Source organism: Mycena indigotica, assembly GCF_014461135.1.
Source record: "Mycena indigotica strain 171206Taipei chromosome Unknown Mind.scaff0004, whole genome shotgun sequence".
In the NCBI taxonomy this organism is placed as follows: Eukaryota; Fungi; Basidiomycota; class Agaricomycetes; order Agaricales; family Mycenaceae; genus Mycena; species Mycena indigotica.
Genome location: NW_023503003.1, coordinates 5,387,624 through 5,408,672, shown reverse-complemented (window position 1 = coordinate 5,408,672; position 21,049 = coordinate 5,387,624). Strand labels below are relative to the sequence as shown.

The following is a 21,049-nucleotide window of genomic DNA, read 5'->3' as shown; positions in this document are numbered from 1 at the left end:
CAGGAGTGGTCTAGACCGCCAGTTCACTGTACCAATTTTCATTTCTTGCGATGTGTACCTCAGGAGTAGTCCACAATTCAGAAGGCCTCGACCGTTCAGGGTTATCAATACCCACTTAGATTCAACATCTAACGGCGATGACTGCTCGATAATCTTCTTCATGATCAACACAAGTTCCACCACGAAAGATGCCCTTCATGAAACCGCTACTGCTCATCCGCTACCTTAACCACCACTTTCCCAACAGCGCGCTTCGTCATCAGCCTCTCATACGCACGCATCACACCATCGCGGTCGAAAGTATACACAGAATCGACGATTGGTTTGACGGACCCTAAACACAATCATTCAAGGTTGCGAATAGAGTGCATCGACATACCATCAGCGACAAGTTGGCGGATGTCGTCTAAATCCTGCTTCTTAAACTTGACCGCAACAGCCCTGGAAAGTTGGTGAGAATACTGTGGCGGCAAGGGAGCGAAAATACCCACCCAAACTTCCTGGGAACACCGCCCAGCCAGGACGGTCGCAGGAGGCCCTCCAGGACTTGGCGAATCAGGCCTGCCCACTCCGCTCCGCTGTGGGGAAGGGTGCCGGCTGTGAGATATCGTCCACCCGGCGCAAGATATTTTGCGCAGTTGAGGTAGAGGGCAGGATCAGTCAGACCGACAGCGTCAAGGATCCCATTAAACTGAGGCGAAGGTGGGGTAGATTTGAGTCGCTCAGCAAGAGGCGACTCTGTGTAGTCGATGAACTATATTCGTTAGTTTTGAATGCAATCAAACGTTGTAGACGGCTCACTTCGTCCACACCTAGTCCCAGCAGCAACTCTTTGTTCTTCCCACTCGCAGTTGCTACAACTCGGTAGCCTTTGGCTTTCGCGAGCTGGATAGCACTCCATCCGACAGCCGAGCTGCCTCCATTAATGAAGACAGTCTGCCCCTTCTCGAGTTTCAAGTCCTTCAGTGCTTGGACAGCTGTGAGCATCACTGTAGCCAGACCGGACGCGTCAACAGCCGAGATGTTGGGCGGAATGGTGGCCAATACATCGGCAGGGATGATAGTATACTCCGCAAGGGTCCCATTCTTGGGACTCGGGCTCGCTCCAAAGACTCTGTCTCCAACTTTGAAATCCGTTCCGTTGGCGTCGGCAACTACGCCGGCAAAGTCTTGTTCCATAGGATGAGGCCGACCCATGACAAAATTGGGCATAGAGCGGAGAAGCTTGTAGCCTCTGGGCTGCTTCAGCCGCAAAATAGTGAGAGATTATCGGCAAACTTACACTGGGTTCAGAGCCGTTGCAAGCACCTTGACAAGAACATGATTCTTGGGGATCGTGGTCGGCACAGGAAGGTCAGATTTTAGTTGAACGGCCTCTGCAGGTTCGCCTTTCCGGACTGCGAGCCACGCACTGTACGTGGTGGCCATGAGAGAAGAAGAACCGCTTGCAGCAAGGTGGTGAAAATGATTGACGTGGATTATGCCAACAGATACCGGAATTCCCTGCGCATGGCTATCTGCGGCGAATGAAGCGCGCGGCCTTAGTTTCGGACGTGAAGATTGGCCATTCTACGATTTTTGACCTCCGGGTCGCCGGGTCGGGAGCGGCAACTGAGAAGGCGGATTATGTCATCGCCGCGCCGATCCCGTGACCCGAATGCTTTGGTCCCGACTTCCACGACGCGTACCCCCACGGTTGAGCCGGGCCTTCCAGGACTTTGGCAACTACTCTGTAATACTACCTCAGGAGCCCTTCGTCTACGGCGTAGGCCATATTACGCAGCGGAGTGTACCAACCCACATCCTCAGACCGGATTACGCTGGTGGCCGGCCAACAACTAATGCAGATGTAGATGGGAAAGTCTTCCTCGGGGGTGACGCAGAGAGGCGTTTGAGAGCTGCGGCAAAGCTCGCGCGCGAAGTACGCGTGTTTGCTGGGTCTCTGGTCAAGGTGTGTTCGGTATAGATCTCACAGCTCTTTTTCAACTGAGTCGTGTTAAGCCTGGCATTACTACCAACGAGATCGACGAAGCCGTCCATAACCGCATCATCGAGAGCTCTGCATACCCGTCACCCCTCAGATACTCCGGGTTCCCTCGTTCTTGCTGTACGAGGTTTGTTTACTGCTCAATTTGCCTTTCTTTACTCATGATAGTAGCGTGAACAATATCATCACGCATGGAATCCCAGACGAGTAGGTTTCTAATGCGTTCCCTCGCCATCTAATTTCTTTCAGTCGTCCGCTGGAAAACGGCGACATTGTGTGCGTCGATATAACGGTCTATCTCAATGGCTACCACGGCGACACTGCAGAAACATTTTTCGTCGGTGATGTAGTACGTCCCACTCGGTTCTTCTGCTCCATAAAATCTGAATAAGACTACAGGATACTGCAGGCCGTGAAACGGTTAGCATGGCCAATCAAGCCGTTGAGGCTGGAATTTCCGCGTGCGGCCCTGGCCGGCCCTTTCGGGATATAGGCAGAGCAATTCACGATGTTCTGCGTAACACCAACTTCTCCGCGTCCCCGATGTTCTCCGGTCATGGTATCGGCTCGGAATTCCATCGCAAGCCATGGATATTCCATATTGTCAACGAGGAAGTCGAACGTATGGAACCTGGCCACTGTTTTACGATAGAAGTGACTCGTTCTTCTCGCTTCGTCGTTTTACTAAATAAGAGGCAGCCCTGCATAATCCAAGGCAAGCAGCCGACATGCTGGATTTTCCCGGATGGTTGGACTGCATCAACAGAGGTACTTTTTTGACCCTGATCTACCCTGACATTCAACTCTTTCAGGATTGCGCACGCAGCGCCCAAACAGAGCATATGGTCTTGATAACGGAGAATGGCGTCGAGGTCCTAACAAGATGATGGAAACAACACACAGCAGAATGTCTCCAGATTGACCCAACTTTCCACATCAACGGCATTTGATCCCACTAGCATAAGCCCGTGCTACGCTACGGGGTATACCGATCAAGGACAACAACCATGTTATCCTTGGAAAATCAAGTTTTATCCTCACACCTTCCCATTAAGAATACTTGATCAACATAAGTACATTTCAGCAACATACTTATCCCAAGAGTGCTCTTCCCATTCCCATTCCTATCTTTGCTAACCTTAGAAGTATACTTTCTTGCTGAGACTTGGCTATGTCCAGTGAGTTCTTGTAATATTGGAAGCAAAAGATAAGAAAAGGGATACATCTTACATATACTAACCTGACACTGGCATCCAACTACATGAAGCAGGAGTCTGCTGGGAGATAGCACAATTCTCGCATTGTCATCTTGGTGTTTCTTGTTACAGCAGATCAAGTATACTGCAACAGTTAACTTGCTCATGCTCTACAGTGCATGTGAGATAAGGAATGCCTTGTTGACATAGTGACATGAAGGCTGAGACGCCAGTGCACCCACTCGCGAACATAGCGCGAGACTGGCGCACAAGACAAAGGTAAGCAAACAGAACGCTGAAGTGGTGACTGAAATAATGACGCACCAAAGTTACGCGCAGAATCTTCTTATCAAGATCATATTCCTCCAAGCGAGTTTCAATGAGGAAGAGCTGTAGTAAGTCAGCAGGCACCAAAACCAAAAGAAAGACTACAAACGCACCTTGGGGGTTGAGAGACTCTGGTTCACAACCCAGGTAGCGGAGGCAAGCAGCCCACACACGACAATTGGACAACAAGAGATAGGCTGACAAAGGACAACTGGATTATAGTGCATGGGAAGTTGTTGGTGTTGTGCTGGGATTGAAACTCAGTGATGGGATCACAGGAAGTTGATGATGTGTGTCACCATCGACAGGGAATTGGTCTTTAGTCAGTATTGCTGTGCCATATGACAGACAGCCTGAGTCCGGTGTCGTTCTCCAACAAAAAAAGCTATATTATAATAATAGTCAACTGCACCAGCTTTTGGTGAAAGTAGACTACGCCAGTGTACATGATTGCAGGAGATTTAGATGTGTTAAAATATGACCGTTATCTGACACAAGAGCGTGATCTGACATGAGAGCATAGATGCTGACGCTGAGGTTGATGCTGATGCTAAAATGATGACGCAAAGCTTGGCAGCCAGCATTGCTCTCCCTCATTCATTAAGTCAGTCAAGGAGTTAGCGACAACGAGAAATACCCCAAAAATTCTACAACCTCTGATTCTTTTACATAATAAAAAGTAATTACATATCCTGTAGACACTTGTATGCCAATGCCATCAACGCCATCAACGGTGTTTGTTTGTTTGTTTGTTTGTAATTGTAAGGGCAACCCCGGAGGCCTGAGATCAAGGTCCTAGCAGGGGAGGATCCGAAGAGTGAACATTGGTAAGCGAATACAAATGAAGCTGACCTAGCAGGGGAGGATCCGAAGAGAAGAAACTCTAAGGGTCCGCCTGCTAGGTAGCTGACTATATACTGCTTGTCCGTAGCTGCCGCTGTCGGGCACAGAAGGCTTGGGCGGCGTCGCAGGCGAGGTCCCAGGGCGACCGTCGGGAGGGTGTTGACGGATCGGTGATTGTGCGGGCGAGATGGAGGGCCGGACCGGAGACGGAACCGGAGTCGGACCGGAATCGGAGGCGTCTCCGAGGGGCCGAAAGGGAGGTTCCCCTGACAGTAATATGGTACATGCCTCCATCGGAGAGCTACCGGACCTAGCACCTAATTGTGTTGTTCCCTAAATTTCAAATGTTCTCGCAGAATGACCAACTATTACAAAACTAATGCTACTTTTTATTGCTGGACCAGTATTCTTTCCTGTAAGAAGTTCGCCAGCACCCCCGTCAAATCGACTGCAGGTGTGCCTCCGACCACAGAATCACATTTGGCCACAATCGGCTTGGATTTCGTCAGCAGCGACTGCAGATCGGCCGCCATTTCGCCTGTGACACCTCGCCTTAGTCGGTCCGCAAGCGACAACGACGCTCTTGGTGCCCGTCGTTGTTCCTCCACGTGCTCCGTGTCCATCTCCACCTCCCCACCGCTAGCTTCGGTCGTGTCAGGCTTTGACAGCGACATAACCAGTTGTGTGACCGCGTAGATAAGCAGCGCCTCAAGGTTCCGTCGCGCAGTGCTCACTCCCTGTCGGACATCCAACGGGAAAGTGCCCGGAATGGCCCCCACATCAGCAAGACTTTGGCCAGCGGGTCGGTTGACGAGATCGCGCAACACATCAAGCGTGCAATTTCCGAGCTCCAGAAGCGTGCCCATCGATGCGGCTTCTCCAAGGACAACTTTCGAGTGCTATACAAAAAAAAAAGAGTCAGGCAACTACCTCGACCAGCTTATTACACATACCGGCTGAATCAACGCTTCGTGGACTGGCCAGTCATCCCTATCGCTCGTCAACACCAAATACGCGCGGTTGACGGTGACCAGCGTCGACAGGATGTTGCTCGAGAGGCGGAACAACCGATGGACGAGATGGGCAATAAGTGGCCGTTTGAGGGGGTCCATTGCTGGCGGGTCTTTCTCCAATAGTGTCCGCTCGTCGGTAGTCACAGGCTCAAACAGACTCGCGAGATGATTTGGATGCGTCAACGCGTAGTTAAGTTGCTGCAGCAGTCGCAGCGCGGGAATGGGGAACGCATGAAGCACTTTCTCGACCGCAGGGTTGACGTTGGTTTGCGACACCGGCGCGCCTTCTGCAATCGAGTAAAATACGTTGACAACGTGCTCCAGCTCCTCCACAAGCGGCAGCGTTATGGGATCGCCAATCGTCCACGAAAGTGAGCGGATGATTTGCTCGCCGTATAACTGGATCAAACCGCTGGCCTCGGCGTCAAAGTAGTGGTTTTGGCGTCCCAGTGCGGTCACAACTCCCGAAACTATCGCCAGCATCGCGCAATAGCCAGTATGCGCCGGACTCCTATGACCCGGCATTTCCGGTAACGTGACATCAATCATTCCGGCACTGATGGCCGCGCTGAGCGAATTGTTGCTGTAAGCGGCTAAAACGCCCTCGCTCGCAAATCGTTCGGCAGCTGAAGGGATTGAGGCCAGGGCCATGTGGAAGAGCAGAATATGTGGAGCATAGAGTGGCTGCTTTCGTGCAAGGAGCAACGGAAGATCCGACAGTCCTGCAAGGTCGATATGGACATAGAGGTCCAAACTGGCGCGGATAATGTCGCTTTCTTGACAGCGAACAAGCCAGAGCGTGGTCGAAGGGTTAACGTCCGACCGGGTACATTGCTCAAACAGCGAAACCAAAAACTCCATGTCCCTGTCGAGTTCTACATCCACTCGACTTCGTGCTGCGTCGAAAACCACGCGAAGGGCATCAATGACCATTGCTAACGCCGCATCGATCATGGAAGCAATCTTCAGTCGTTGGTCAGCATTCAGAGCTTTAGCGCGTCGAGCCAGAATGCCGCAGTTGCGCGCGCAGAAGTAGAGGATGAGTAGGAGTGTTCGATGGAAAGGGACTGAAAGCGCGCCAAGGAATGATTTGGAGGGCGGCTGGGCTTCATTGAGAATGATGTTTTGCACGTTGTTAACGAGGTCGACGAAAGACTGGATCTCGGGCTTCTTATCTGTCGCCGCAAACCATACGACCTCCAAGACGGCTAACAACAACGCCAATCTAGTTCCGTGTATTGTTGACATCATATCCCCAGAACGCTTTTCAGCTGCAATATCATACGACATCGACGCAGCGCTAGCCATAAGCAAGGGTGCGACAGTGGCGTCTCCTCGAAGATAAGGAACCGTTTTCTGGAGCAACAACTGCCACGATTCAGCCAGCGCAGTTTGGGACTGGGTCAAAGACAAATTCATGTTGATGAGGTGAACTTGCGCGACCAGAGAGTCACGGTGGTCTGCAGGAAATTTGCTCTGGTAAGCGTTGATGCGGGTGTGGAATAGTGAAGTAGAGAAGATGAAGTCATCTCCAAACTCCCGCTCGGCAGCGGATTCGAATGACCGGACTTGCTCCAGTGTCAACGAAGGGAAGCCATCCTTCAATTGTTCAGCCAGCTCGTCGTATAGAGATGGGTCATACGAGCTGGGTGTTGCCTCCAACAACAGCTCACTCAAATCATCCGAAGACCGGAATCGCGGTTCCATCTTGGTGAAACTAATCGGCTTGGATTTGGCGGCATCCTTATTAACGGCGAAATGCATTCCAATGTCATGGGCAATGATTTTCAGAGCATACGATTTCGCCAGGGTCCGATAAGTATGCATCGAAACAACCTCGTGATGTGCCGACCGCCGAATACCATCGACTATTTCGAAAACACCAGACTCGTATTCTGGGACTGGTCCCAATTCTTTGGAAGCCAGGTTTGTTATGCGGTCCCAGAATTCGGGGCTGTCTCTGAAGCCTTCAAGAACTCCTCGATGTTCCAGTCCATGCTCCCAAACGACCTCCAAAAACTTCAAGACGGAAGACAATAGCTGCGGATTCATATCCCACATCTCGCTCCATCCAGCCAACATGTCCGTCGCAACATCCAATGCACTTTCAGCGCTCTCGTCAGCTGGGCTGTCGGTTATTGCTTTGGCTTTGCCTTTTAGCTGGGCAGGGGTGCGGAATCGGCCATTGACAAACAAGCCACCAAGAGCAGGCTCGGATGCGACAGCCAGGGAGAGGAAGTTCCAAACGGCGCCGCGTAAAGTCATATCCTCGTAAGGATGCTGGATGATCTGGACAAGTGAAGCAACCGTTGTTTCGGGGTTGCCTAGATGGGCAATGATGGTTGGTGGTGAGGGGGATATCAATGCAAATGAGGCGCGCAAGGCGCATAACACACGCATAGCCTCGACGGGAACAACATTCCCCATCCCTCGTTGTTTGACATAAAGAGCAAGCACCTCGATTGGGTCCGCCTTGACGAACGTGTTGGAATCGCGCGAAAAAGCTCCGCCAGTGACACGAGTACAAAACAACTGTTCCAATAAGCAGGGCTTGGTCGAACGAGTATTGATTTTTAGGTTCATCACAATCCGCGCCAGATGAAGGTGGGCTTCAAGACAAAAGACCAATCGGCGGACATCCGCATGGAGCCGCGAGTCGTATAGTGATTCCAGCACGGAGATGCCTGACGTTATTGTCGAGACCAAGGGATTGATTGTTGAGGTTGTAGCTTTGAACAGTGTCAGGTCGAGCACTGTTTGCACAAGTTTCGCAAACGGATATTTCTAGGTATCGTGAGTGTAAGCTTCAAGATGTATAACTAGCACTAACCGTTGCGGAGTCATCTAAAACTGGCGGTGCATGCTCGAGAATCGTCCCATAGAAAGTCATGACTTGTTGGCCGATGTCGTACCGCTCCGCCTTCTGCGCATACTTCCAGCTTAAATGCTCAACCCAAACTTCCGTATGCACAAAGCGGATCCCCCGCATCAACACCTCCTCTTTGAGCTGCAGAAGTTTCGGATTGTCTGGAAGAACGGATGAAAAGGCCTCCGCGGCCAACCGCTGGACAAGATGCAAAAGGCCCAGCGTCATCGTATATCGCCCACTGACTTTTTCAGCAGCTAAAGCAACTGATCCAAAACCCGCACCCCGTTCTCCGAACAAAGCCCCTGTCGAGCGAACGTATAACCAGACGCGATGAGCATATCGAGGCAACGCCAATATGGCAGACAGAACGCTCATGGCGGATGTAATGAGCTGAATTCGATACCCGTTACTTCGGTGCCCGGAAGAGGTTAACGCGTCTTCCAATATCATTGTCGTGAGTTGGACCAGGTCTGGCGGTCGGGCTTCCGTCATGGTGTGTGAAACGACGGGATCTCCAGCTTCGAAGGCTTGCATCAGCTGTTCAGCCTGAGCAGGACTGTCTTGGATCAAACTCTGCACCAAATCCAACGCGTGTGTTATCACAGTCTCGTTAATCCCCCCGGAGTTGGTTTCGACACCGACATCCTCCAAACGGACAGTCACGGGCTGGCCCGCCCCGCGCGGCGCAAACGACACATCCGAGTAACCCCCAGAAAGAACCTGACGTTTGTTTACGTAGTCAGTCAGGACCTCCAAAATGAGCTTCCACCCAGAGTGCTGATGTTGCCAACACACGATGAGCCACTCTGCCCCATCACTATTGAGCAGCCTGCCGGAGGACCCGGAAGGCATCATTGATCCGCCGGGAAGACGAATCTGCCTTTGACTGGCATAACTGAGCCCGACAGGTGTGTTTGGATGGCCACTGCGTTCTATCATCGCGTTGGGGCCTGTTGTCAAATGGATAGGGACAACTTGGGAATAGGTCGTGAGGTTTTCGAGGTAGTAGAACACGTGACGGGCGCAGGAGTCGCGCGCAGCAGCTTGAGATGCAAGACGGGTCGGAGGGCCTTCTTGGGTCGAGCAAAGCGGATCTGTATCGAGGAAGCCGTTGCCGGTCATAGCGCGGAGAAGGCGAATGAGGGTTTGGAAGTTGATAGGGAAGCGGGAACGAGCAACGTCGAAGATGGCGCGGCGGGCGGAGGAGACGTGCCAGTCCGACTCCCAATACTGGGCACATATGAGGGCAACGGACTAAAGAAGAAACAGATAAATGAATGAAATATAACAAAAAACCACAAAAAAAACATACATTGCTTTCACTGCGACCAAACAAAGCTATCCAGACATCGATGAACGCATCCGAATCCGCAATATGTTCGACCGGAGTTAGTTCGACGATGGCGATGAGAAGTCCTGCAGATACGTGAGTGTTGTTGACACTTGACCAAATCAAGCACCTTTGATAACTGAACGATAGGCTGTTGCGTTAGGATCGGTCACTCCAGATGCGCGCTTCCATGCAACAGAGGCCACAAATAGTGGCGAGTCTGTCAAGAAGCTGAACAAAAGGCCGAACAACCCAGCTCCCGGAGCAAGTGCGGTCCTGGTCATCCACAAATGTGCTGGTTCTCGATCTTTGGAATTTCGTTGGAGATGAGGGAGAATTGTTTCGAAGAATTGGCGGTACGTGTCTGGTATCGACTCGAGTTTACTTGCGGTGTCTGCCAACCGAGAGACCACAAATGCCCACGCAATGTACACGATCACATATTGGCCGTCATCGTTCGCCATGACGAGCTCGTGGATTCGTTGCAGTGACTTGGCGGAAGCGGTATAAACGCTAGTGTCTATCGGGTTGTCTGATATCTCGATTCTGCCTGCTGGATCCGCCAACGCCTCGAGCTCCAAAATCTCGACCATGATGACTGTCCACAGTGTTGCAATGTCTTGAAGTAATTGACTCGATTCGCTGTCCAGTAATAGCGCAGTATTCGCCTGGATGGTTCCGATGCCCGTCTCATATGCCGTTTCGTAGAGCTTAGCGACCATGCTCCCATCGCATTTGACATAGTCCCACATCGTCGCAAACAGCACCTCCAACAGCACCAACTGCTCCGCACAACTTTGCTTCGCCTCCAACGCGGCATCCTTCGGGGTTCTGGCCGTGACTTGCGTCCTTGTTCGTTTCGAGAACTCCGCCAACAAGAGTTCCACAAATTTCGGTCCGTCCGGGATAATCTTGGGCAAAAACGTGGTGGCAAAGTCGTATAGCGGGTCGTCAGGGTCTCCCCTGGCGCGGAAAAGTGGTAACAGGACCCTCAACACCGCCAACCGCTCCGAAAAGTAGAATGGTGTGATCCACTCCACCAGCTCGTCCACAAACGAATCTTTGCCCTCCTTCGCCGTCGCCGGCAGGCCCTTGTTGTAGAGAAACGAGCGCAGGAGTACCAGTGCGTGGACTTGGTCAATCTGGAACTTTTTGCTGACCGCCAACACATACTCTTTGTCGGCATCGTCGATCCGCACAGTGACCCCGTCGCTGAGCGCAACAGCGCCGCCGTCAATCTTCTTCTTCGACGCGTCTGACGGCTTGCCGAAGGGCTCTGCGATGTGTCGGAGGGTGTCGAGGCGTGGGGTAATGTACTCTATGAGTTGGTCGCTGGTCGTGCCCTCCAATCGCCCAGACAGGGCTTGGTGAAGCTGGCCATATGATCTAGGCGTTGTTTAGTTAGGTCTCAACGCGTGAATAAGGAACATACACGTCAATGAGGTTCGACCGTTTCGACGACTCTCCCGACATGGGACAAAACGCGTTGTCACACGTGACTGCCAAAATCATTCAGTCTCAGATTAATGGTTACCGCTGCGTGGATTGTAAACAAGTCGTATTCGGCAATACAGAAAGTCAAGCAGAGGTCCGTGGTACATTAAATACGAGTAAAATTATTCACTAGCTCTTGCCCCAGGCCCCCGGTACATGTTCTGACCCTTGTTCATACCGAGGTGGCTCTTCCTCCGCGATGTTCATTGCGCGGAGCGAATGTCGGTGGCTTCTCGGACCCTTTGGCGACGAGGGTGATTTGGGAGGCATGTCCGCCGATGGGCCAGCTGCAGGGAAGTAGCCACTCGTAGCCAACGGCGGAACGGTATTCTGCCCATAGCCATCACCCCCACCAGAATACCCGCCGTAAGGGTCGTCATGGGCTGGACTATTTGAATACTGAGATTGGCCTTGCGGCGTGTTGTATTGGGTGGTGTAAGGAGACTGGTTGAAATACTCGGCTCCTTGCGCCTGTGCATTTACTCCGGCGTCATACGGATCGTACTGCGAGTAATCTCCACCATGTGAAGCAGCAGAGTGATAAGACGTTCCTCGAGGAGCGTGACCCAAGTATGGGTTGGGGTTGGGGTTGGGGTCAAGGTAAGGGTTTGGCTGTTGCTGCTGAGGAGATGCAGTTCGAATTGCACCCAGTGCGGCAAAACCGCCCGGTGGTGGTGATAACGATTGTTGCGGAGGGTATGACTGTTGTGGAGTAGTCGATTGATATGGCAGTGGGACAGGAGGAGTGGATTGGTACGGTTGTTGGGCTGGAGGAGTGGCTTGGTAGGTTGGTTGTGCTGGTGGTGTCGACTGGTATTGTTGTGTGGGGTATGTGTTTTGACGCTGTGGAGGTGCATTGTTGCTATAAGTCGAAGGCGCGTAATTATTATTATTGCGCTGGGGAGGAGGAGGATAAGCCGACGAGTTGTAGGCATTCTCATAATACTGGTCGACGGTCCGAGTTCCGGGAGTGGCAGGCGCATAACCACCAACTGTATGGGGTTTATCTGTGTAGACATTGGATCCATCATCGTAAGCCGTTGTGTTGAGGGGCTGTCTTTCATGGAAAGCGGGTAAGCCACCCTCTTCGCTGGCCTTTTGGCGTGCCTTGCGGTCAGCTTCAGCCTTGATCGCATCCAAACGAAGTCCTTCTTCAGCACGATAAGCGGCATGGGGGTCTGGGGCAGTCTTGCGATTGTCCCAGTCGCCGCGTTTGCGGTTAGAGATGCAACATCTTCCAACAGTATAAAAGCATCCACTAAAGAACAGCAGAATCCAGGCGGCGAGGGTTAGCCAGATAGCATTGCCCATAGTAGCTTTGCCGACAGCGTTTATGCGGGATTTGGCGATGAAGAATAGGACCAAGTCGAAGATGAAGGCCAGAAGGGCGACAACCGCTGCGAAGCCCGAAATCAGGGTGGAGCAATAGGTCATCGACATCTCCCGGACGTGCGCCAAGAGGCCAAATATAGCGGCCCCCGCAGCAAGAATAAGGGCAATGACATGGAGGAAAAGAGCGTATGTGAGCCATTTGACGACGACTGTCGGAATCTGGATGGGCAGCCTGTTCCCGACAAGACCGTTGATGTCTAACGAGACTTGAGAAGATATTCTTCCAGAGACATTCATTCACGCACCAAGCTCATATCCTATCGCTGGCTTTGAGCAAGTCGTTGTGCCCGCCAGATTGACACAGTAGCCCAGCGTCCCAAATGTGATGGACCCACTCACTCCATTCGACGAAATATCGGCTTGCAAGAAGAAAATAGACTTGAAGTAAGGGACACAAAACGATACGACGGCAAGAAGAGCTGTTGCCAGGGCCGTGAGGAGGAAACCTGGAGAAAATAAGCCTATGAAAGAAGTGGGTTGTATTCAAGTCTACCTGGTGTTGCGGGCCGGATGCAACCCATCGATCGTAGAGTTAGTGGAGGAGAAGAGAAAGTGTAGAAATGGTCGTCGTCTCTGGACCGCCTCAAGTCTCACGTAAGCGTGACCCACTCGTGACGTCTTGCTCCAAACCTTCAAGTTTCCGGTCCGCAGCGGCTCAAATGTTGGCTGACCGTGGAGAGCCAAGGGAAATGCAGTCAAGTTCAAGTCAAGTCAGAAGTCCTTCTCATAGAGTGCCATGAGCACTGCAAGAATTAGGGCAGCGGCCGTTCATGCAGCACCAGTGTTCATGGACAAGGTCAACGACTTTCTCCCCGGAAATTAGCACAAACTCTGATCAGCTCCAATTCAGCTGGCAACAACCACTAAGGTTATCGCGCTCATCAAGCAAGCAGGCTCTCGTGGAATCGATCTTCTCGTCTTTCCAGAAACGTTCATTCCAGGCTACCCATACTTCATCGAATGTTACCCTCCACTCAAAGTCGTCTCAGCCATTGCTCGATATGGAGAGGTACACGTCTTAACCGCTGATAGCCTGATATCAGCGTTCTCACGAGGTAAACAGCAATCCATTGTCGTCTCCGGTGAGGAGGCAACAGAAATACTCGCGATCCGCAAAGCCTGCCAAGAAGCCGGCGTCGCAGTCAGCCTTGGCATATCTGAAAGAATCGGAGGCGGGTACACATTGTTCAACAGCCAAGTCAATATCGATGCAAACGGAGACTTACTGGGAGTTCATCGCAAAGTCCAGCCGACCTATGTCGAACGCGCAGTCTGGGCCCAAGGCGGTGGCGCAACCTTGAAGACGTATAAATTCGGTGCAGGGTACAATCTGGGGGGGTAGCCATTCTAAATTATCCACTACTAATAAGGCATTGACTTGGATTAGGCCTGTGTTGTTGGGAAAACACAATGCATCTCGCCCGACAAGCTCTCATCGACCAAAACGAGCACATACACGCCGCAGCCTGGCCGGCCCTCAACACCATGGCCGGCTTCGAGGACTCCGCCAACGCACAGATTGCCGCGCTAGCCCAAAGCCACGCGCTGATGTGTCAAACCTTTGTCGTCTGCGCCTCCAGTTTTGTCGACGAAACTTGCCTTAAATGGATGGAGGCAAATCTTGGTCATCAAGAGTCGGTAAAACTCGGGGGAGGGTGGTCCGCGGTTATCCATCCATTCTGCCTGTACTTGGCAGGCCCACACGAAGGCGGTGAGGAGCAGCTGGTTGAGGCAGATATCGACCTCGGCGTGTTAAGAGATGTTAAGGTGTGGATTGACGCCGCAGGACATTATCGGCGACCGGAGCTGTTCAGACTTGAGCTCGATACAACAGTGCTTTGGAACGGAGATAACGGGCTCGAATCAGGTAGTTCTGTTAGTCTATGACAGTTTTGCTAAAATGTTCAGTCATTCACGTTTTGTCCGAAATCTCATCCCCAATTTCAATAAAAATCCATTTATTTGAATAAATTACGAGATGCCAAAATAAAGAAACAGAGATCCAGGAGAGGAAAAGAGACGAAAAAAATAAACCATTGGCGCTGACGAAACCGGATACTACTGACGGAGGAATTGCTCTATAAAGAGAAGTCTGAATCGCTTGGCGTCCCGCACGAAACAGACTTTTAGACTCGATGTGGGCGTCCCCACATGCATGTCCTTAGAGCTTCTTATTCCTCCGACAGCCTCTCCGGTCATCCGTCTTCCTTAGCGCGCTGCTTCAAGCAGCCTGGAGAATTGTCAGTACACAGCGGAACGGAAGAATGGGGGGACTGACTCGTCCCACATGAGGTGCTCCAAAACTTCGTCCCAATTGCTGAAACGAAGTTCTGGAGACACCGAAAATACCCTGCGGAAGAAATCCCATTCGAGCGGAGTCAAGGTCTTATGCTCCACCTTGAGCGCGCCGCGGGGGTGGAACTCTGGAAACACATACTGGAGGAACAGTCAGTCGGAAGGACAGAAATGAAAAATGAATCGCATACCTCTCCCCTCACCCACTGGAACAAAGTCACACCAACACTCCACAGATCTGCATCGAACGCGTAGGGCTTCTGCTTCTCCACCAATGGCGACATATAACCTGGTGTCCCTGCTTTGTCTTGCAACGACTCGCGACCTGGCGAGTCCACCCAAAGGCCAACGTTCGATGGATCGTCAAAAATATGCGCTATACCGAAGTCAATGATTTTGAGCTGTTCACCATTGAGGAGAAGATTGTCGGGTTTGATATCGCGGTGGATTATTCCGTTCTTGTGGAGTGCTTGTACACCCTCAATCTATAAGCTGACATCAGCGTATGCTCTAGTCGCACGACGGGAAAAGCTTACCAACTGCCGCCCCAGCGAATAAGTGTGCAACCGTTCGATTTGCAGGTTGCTGATACACGACTGGCCCATTTCCTTTAAACGCTGGATCAGTACTTAAAGCAAACAGAGAGAGAGCCAGATGCCAACCATCACAAGGTAAAAATAACTCGTGTCGTGCCAGACGCCGTATATGTCGAGGAAGCAGGCATGCTCTGTCATCAATCTCGACACAATAACTTCACGTAGAAAGCCCTCCATGACCATTTTCCGCTCCTGGTGTTGTTCTCTCCCGTTAGGGGTTCGCCGACTGCGACGTGGAACCCAGTCGCCCTTGCAGATTCGTTTGACGGCTACGTGTTTGCCGGTCGCAGTTACTGCTTCAACGATCTCTCCAAATCCTCCGCGACCAAGCGGTCTGACAAGCTGGAGTTGCTTGTGGCATATAGTCGGAACGAAACCGGCATAGCTGAGAGTTTTCCAGTTGGCACAGCCCCAGAACGATTCTTCGTCGAGTGTGATGTATTGGAGGAAGTCGTCCCAGCTCAATGGATGGCCAGGAACGAAGGGGTACGTTTTGCCAACAGTTTGGGATGATCCGCCAGTTTGGGATGCTCCGCCAGGGTCAGGGCGACAAAGAAGAAGCCACCACTTGCAAAAAGCCTCAGCGATGTCGTGCACGACGAAGATGTTGGTGTTGTCGTATATAAGCAACAGTCCGAGTAATCTCCACGCGTATTGGATGTCGCGACGGCCGACGATTGTGGCAGCATACGCCTCGAAATAGGTAGCCACTTGATGAAACACATCGAGCACAATGGTGCGAAGCTTGTCTCGACCTTGGATTGTCTGATCCAACAGTGTGCGGAATTTCGATGAGGACGGGAAACCCATGACGGCGGCGGAATATGCATTGCAACAAGCAGCAACCTGGTTTGGTTAACGCCTGACTATGACGGTCAATGTCTAACATACCTCTTTTGCAGTAGCTCGACAGGACACACGGAAACTCTTGAGAATATTAGCGACGCTAGTTTGGAGTTTGTCGCCACCTCGAGTTGTCTGCCGTACATGTTAGCCACTTGCTGGCTTATGAGATGTTCGTCTTACATTCTTTCCAAGAGTCTTGACAAAACCCAGGCGATTTGCTGTCGCGTAAACTACCCCAAGAGAGACGAACCCGAAGGCAAGGAAAAGATATGAAGTGCCACTGGGGCGATTGTACAATCCGTAACCAAGTGGCACTGTGCCGGGTATGAAGACTGGAAACGTCTTTGTGGGAGGAGGAGGAGGGGCGGGTGGGAGAGTGAGAAGAAGAGGGAATCTCAATATATACGTCACGGTCCTGGTCGTTGTGGTTGTCAAGGTCGGCGAAGGAGGTGTTGCGACCCGTTGGACCACAACTCTGAGCACACCTAAGGTTACCACGCAGCTAGGTAGGGCTATGCTTCGACAGAAGCGAGAAAAGACACGAGATACGAGTGGCACTATGGACCACATCGTGGATCGAGGTCAAGAACGAATACGTTACCTTGTCACAGTCACGGTCCCCAGAGATACAGATCGCGAAATGCTGTGTCTTGTCTGAGCCATTGGAGAGTGGGGGAAAGGTTTCTGATGATTTAGCTCGAAGTAAAGCACAAGTCGGTCGCCACTCCGTTGAGATTATCTTATCTATGATTGACAGATGTCGGTTCTCATCGGTCCGCGCCACTACCAGAGATTTCAAGCAGTTAATGTAGTTCCCAGCCACCGCCGCCTGAGCCCGCGATGATAACGTCAGCTTCAAGTGCATTCGAAAACAAACGCGCTGGCTTCCGCCGCGGCCGATAAGATATGTGTGCAAATCACGTGATTCACTTCTGGCATATGTATTCTCTCTCAGTGTGAGTAAACATATACCAGAGGCAAACCCCCAGGCACTATGCACACCGTAGGCATGGTTTTTGGGTCCTTGTCCATTGCCTTGGACTGGAACCCCTGGGAAAAACGAGGGCAACACGAGGAAGACCTCGAAACAGCGCCTAGTGCATGTCAAGCATAGGTGCCCTACTGCCTTGGGTCTTGCCTCCGGTGGTATATACCTACCATCCTAAGCTCCACTGATTACTGGCAAATAGAATAAGACAATGAACGACTGAGAAATCACCAAACAGGTCGTTGGTCGGATGTCTCCTGTCGTTAATTCCTCGCATCGTTCGTCAAAAGTCTTTGGTCGAATCGCGACTCTGTAGTATAACAAGTCAAAAAGCAAGGCGCAAAATTTTATCCAGCTTACCGTGTGGGACAGAAAGATCAGGTACCCATTATTTCCCGTCAAAGTCTGTTTCATGCCAGCCGTTCAAGTACATGTCCAGCAGGGAGATGGGCTGTTTTGGTTTGCCAGCATGTGCGTAGTGGCATCGCCATTGCCCCTCGCGAGGGTCAGTCCACAAGACAGCGATATACGGTGCATTTTCATCCCCGTTGCCGCGAGTAGGCGAGTCAAAGTAATGCAACTCACAACATGTCACGGTTGCAGTTCGGTGGAACGTCCAAGACGTTGATTGCAAAAAATGGAATATATCTGATACCCAACGGCCAGTTTATGATGCCTTCAGCGTTATAGTCCCAACTCCATTCGAATATGCCATCACGAAGGCACCTGCGTCCGTAGTGAATGTCGTTGTCGGCTTCAACACACCAACTCCTCCAGTGGCTACAGTCTGCGACACCACCAATCTCGCATTCGGTGCATTTGCAGCCGCGCTGGAGGCACCCGATGCAACAGGCGTCACTGTCACGACCACAGTCTGGGTACTGGGCGTGTAGCTTATCGCAGAAAACGCTCCAGCGTCCAGAGAAAGCAACGCGGCAATAGGCGCAATGAACACCCTCCGGCGGGCAGAGTCTTTGATTTGCACTGTCACCGTCGAGTTGGTGGAGGTGACAGTACCACCAAATGCTTGCCAGCCAAAGTCGGGGTGGTTGATCAGTGTCGTCCCGATACCCAAACTGTGTCCTGAAAAATTTGGGCCATAATCTCCCGAATATCCGTCCCAAGCAAGCTGGACGAGAATGTTAAACATGCATCGTAGGCGAAAAAAAAGCAGCTTACAGTGTCAGCGAACGAATGGAATGACGCCGCGGCAAATCCTCCTTGATCAATGTTGCTGAGTGTCGCACTCAGTCCCGCATATCCCACCCGCAAGAGATAGTAGTCGGTCGGTGCAGTCTGGAAGGCGCTCGATAACGGCAAAGCGTTCAAGCCACTACCGTAATGGTGAATCTGACGTTCAATCCGCATCAATTTTCCGCCATAAACGTTGTCCCACTGTCAACTATTAGGAAGAGGTTTGTGAACAGAACAGGAAGACAAACATAGCGCCGCGCGTTGCCGTTGTAGCCCCAATGAGGAATCAACGGTTGATATGCGAGAATGGAATTGAGGGCATTCGTGGCAGTTGTTGTGTCGTTGAAGAACTTGGACCAGGCATATACCTAAGGTGGTCAAAATGATTGAAAAATTGGAATATGAACATACTCCTTCTTGTCCTGTGGAGTCCCACGCCATCTCTGAACCGAACCTATCGTGAAATCAGCGGTGGCCAAATTGACAACAACCCCATACGGGTATCTCTCGGTCGACCAGCCTGACCACCGCATCCTCATCTGCGCCTGCACAAACGTCGCATTTGCTGTCAAGCCCTCGCGTGTCAAATCGTCCAACAGATACCGGATAACAGTTTCCCCCATGAGTCCATCCAGGTTGAACCCAACACTAGAGCTCATCATCGCCTTGACCGTATTGACCGCCTGATTGATGTACCACTGCCACGTGTGCGTGCTAACGAGTGCAGGGTAGTTTCGCGCGACCCGGTAAAGGGCCCAATAGGCAGCAATGACGTGCACGTAATCGTAGGCCCGGTCCGTTGCATAAGAAGAGGGTTGATTCCAGCTCCACCAGTTGCCCCAGTCGATGCTGCTTGGGTAGTTATAGTTGGGTTCAAGTTTCGGGTCGTAAAAGAAGACCGCTTTCTTGACCGTATAATTCAGGTTTTGGATGGATCCATACAACGTCAGGTTGATGAATTGTTCAAGTTTTGTGACCTCTTGAGAGATGTGATTCAGTATTGCGAGCAAGACAACCTGGAGAAGTTACCTGCGGCAGATGGCTGAACGTACTGCTTCATGGCAGCAGCGAGCCAAGATCCTGCACCTGCCTCGTCACTTAAACCCGGAATCCAAGCACGTGGATCGTTCTTCACGATGGCATTAGCTTGCCTATCGTAGCTGATGATGGACGGCGAGCGTTTGAATGGGTCGGTTGGGTCGTCGAACCATTGACTGGTGGTCTGACTGCGTTAGAACTTCACAACATGTCTATTTGTGTTTTGCGCACCAAGAAGTTCCCCAGGTTCGAAATCGCTTGTGTCGCGCCATTCGTCACATAGAAATGCAACGTTTGAACGACCCCATCGGCATATGTCACCGTCAATCTCGAGCGACCCCATGTCCGTGGCGTAATAGTGTAGCCACTCCAGCCAGTCGTGATCGCATCAGCATTTGTTGTCCACGTGAGCGCGTCAGCAGGTGACACACTGACGTTTGCCACAGCCGACGAGTAACTGAGGAAAACTTTTCCTACTTGGTCGAGCGGGAGAACATATCCCGGGATGCCAACCGCGACGGGCCGTGAGTTCGCCTGTAGGGTCTGCTCGATGGTCCGAATGGAAGATGCAAGCCGGAAAGCGATGCCGTATGTGCGAGTTTGTCCTGGTTGGAGGACAAACGAGGTAGGTGCATTCCAAGGAGTTGTATTGGCCCACTCGTTTTCCGCATAGGCAAGGGTGTGGAATTGCCATTCATATAAACCTGTAGGGATGGTCAGATTCGAGCGATTAGCTTTAGCAATTGTAAGCCGAAGTACCTTCAAAGGTCTGACTCTGGTAAAAAGGCGTGGCAGAAGTTGATTCGGGAAGAAAGCGCCAGCCTTCAAGAGGACTTTTCCCTACTGGAGTCACCACCAGCGGCGGAAGCGTGCCTAACAGTGGAGTAACCTGAACAAAACCAGCATCCTGGCCGATGTAGGGATCGAAGAGACTGCAGATAGTGTTTGTTTGTGCTGCGGTACGACCAGTAAATATCTGGAGAGTACGATAAGAAGAATATCCAGTAAGACGAAAATCAACTTTACATTGTTGAACTCGAGAGGTGCACCAAGAGCCCCAATCTCGACAGCCACATTTTGAGGGTTCGTGACATCGAAGAGGAGTTGGATTCCGTTCGCATCGGTGACCCAACGGCGAGTTATTGTCAGGAGAGATGTGCTTGGGAGAGTGGGTGTCAAGAGGGCAGATGCCAGTGTTGTGCCAGAGACCGTGTTGGCGGTGAGTTTCTTTCGTGCTGCAGACGAGTCTCCGCTTGTCCATGCAGTAGTTCCGACTTTGCGTGCTGCCAAATAGTGAGAATATTTCATGACCAGACCGGAAGAATCGCACCTCTGAATGTTATGTCACCAAGATGATAGTTGAGGTTGTTTGCACGAGCAGTCATTCTAATATCAATCAATGACTTTCTCGAACAAATGATTCTGCACTCACTGGTCGGTAGGAATGAAGTTGAAGGTGGACCCTTTGGGAGTCAGAGAATATAAGGTCTGTGAGTCCTTGACGAGCTGAACATTGAAAATTGACGTGTTGAAAGTCAAAAATCCATCACTTAAGCCCAGTGTCCCATTCTGTCCTTGAACACGGTGTAGAATAAGCAATGCAGCAAATATCAACAGCCACATGCTAGGGACAGAGTTTCA

General features: G+C 51.4%; 6 protein-coding genes across 6 annotated transcripts; 1 reads left to right on the top strand and 5 right to left on the bottom strand.

The window, feature by feature from the left end:
- Positions 1 to 206: 206 nt before the first annotated feature.
- MIND_00549200 (PKS-ER domain-containing protein) lies at positions 207 to 1,494 on the bottom strand (the record flags this gene model as incomplete). The annotated part of the gene is made up of 5 exons (XM_037362271.1): positions 1,283 to 1,494; positions 802 to 1,234; positions 492 to 754; positions 380 to 441; positions 207 to 334 (listed from the first exon to the last, which is right to left on the bottom strand). The coding sequence occupies exons 1-5, from the start codon at positions 1,426 to 1,428 to the stop codon at positions 207 to 209; spliced, it is 1,032 nt and encodes a 343-aa protein (XP_037222563.1). The 5' UTR covers positions 1,429 to 1,494.
- Positions 1,495 to 1,657: 163 nt separating this feature from the next.
- On the top strand, positions 1,658 to 2,874 carry MIND_00549100 (Methionine aminopeptidase; the record flags this gene model as incomplete). Its single annotated transcript, XM_037362270.1, has 7 exons — positions 1,658 to 1,951; positions 2,002 to 2,114; positions 2,159 to 2,194; positions 2,237 to 2,336; positions 2,387 to 2,641; positions 2,687 to 2,755; positions 2,800 to 2,874. 7 exons carry the CDS (start codon positions 1,658 to 1,660, stop codon positions 2,872 to 2,874), a joined length of 942 nt encoding a protein of 313 aa, XP_037222562.1.
- A 1,868-nt stretch (positions 2,875 to 4,742) lies between these two features.
- Positions 4,743 to 11,038, bottom strand: MIND_00549000 (uncharacterized protein; the record flags this gene model as incomplete). The annotated part of the gene is made up of 6 exons (XM_037362269.1): positions 4,743 to 5,252; positions 5,307 to 8,150; positions 8,197 to 9,489; positions 9,548 to 9,651; positions 9,696 to 10,951; positions 10,998 to 11,038. 6 exons carry the CDS (start codon positions 11,036 to 11,038, stop codon positions 4,743 to 4,745), a joined length of 6,048 nt encoding a protein of 2,015 aa, XP_037222561.1.
- Positions 11,039 to 11,188: 150 nt separating this feature from the next.
- Positions 11,189 to 13,029, bottom strand: MIND_00548900 (uncharacterized protein; the record flags this gene model as incomplete). Its single annotated transcript, XM_037362268.1, has 3 exons — positions 12,945 to 13,029; positions 12,697 to 12,897; positions 11,189 to 12,648 (listed from the first exon to the last, which is right to left on the bottom strand). Exons 1-3 carry the CDS (start codon positions 12,970 to 12,972, stop codon positions 11,189 to 11,191), a joined length of 1,689 nt encoding a protein of 562 aa, XP_037222560.1. The 5' UTR covers positions 12,973 to 13,029.
- Positions 13,030 to 14,659: 1,630 nt separating this feature from the next.
- MIND_00548800 (Calmodulin-like domain protein kinase) lies at positions 14,660 to 16,758 on the bottom strand (the record flags this gene model as incomplete). Its single annotated transcript, XM_037362267.1, has 7 exons — positions 14,660 to 14,681; positions 14,730 to 14,887; positions 14,938 to 15,231; positions 15,283 to 15,354; positions 15,409 to 16,188; positions 16,234 to 16,320; positions 16,369 to 16,758. 7 exons carry the CDS (start codon positions 16,756 to 16,758, stop codon positions 14,660 to 14,662), a joined length of 1,803 nt encoding a protein of 600 aa, XP_037222559.1.
- Positions 16,759 to 17,843: 1,085 nt separating this feature from the next.
- MIND_00548700 (uncharacterized protein) lies at positions 17,844 to 21,031 on the bottom strand (the record flags this gene model as incomplete). Its single annotated transcript, XM_037362266.1, has 11 exons — positions 17,844 to 18,305; positions 18,356 to 18,571; positions 18,619 to 18,738; positions 18,782 to 18,824; positions 18,869 to 19,349; positions 19,400 to 19,592; positions 19,640 to 20,112; positions 20,168 to 20,384; positions 20,435 to 20,691; positions 20,739 to 20,794; positions 20,841 to 21,031. The coding sequence occupies 11 exons, from the start codon at positions 21,029 to 21,031 to the stop codon at positions 17,844 to 17,846; spliced, it is 2,709 nt and encodes a 902-aa protein (XP_037222558.1).
- Positions 21,032 to 21,049: the final 18 nt, after the last annotated feature.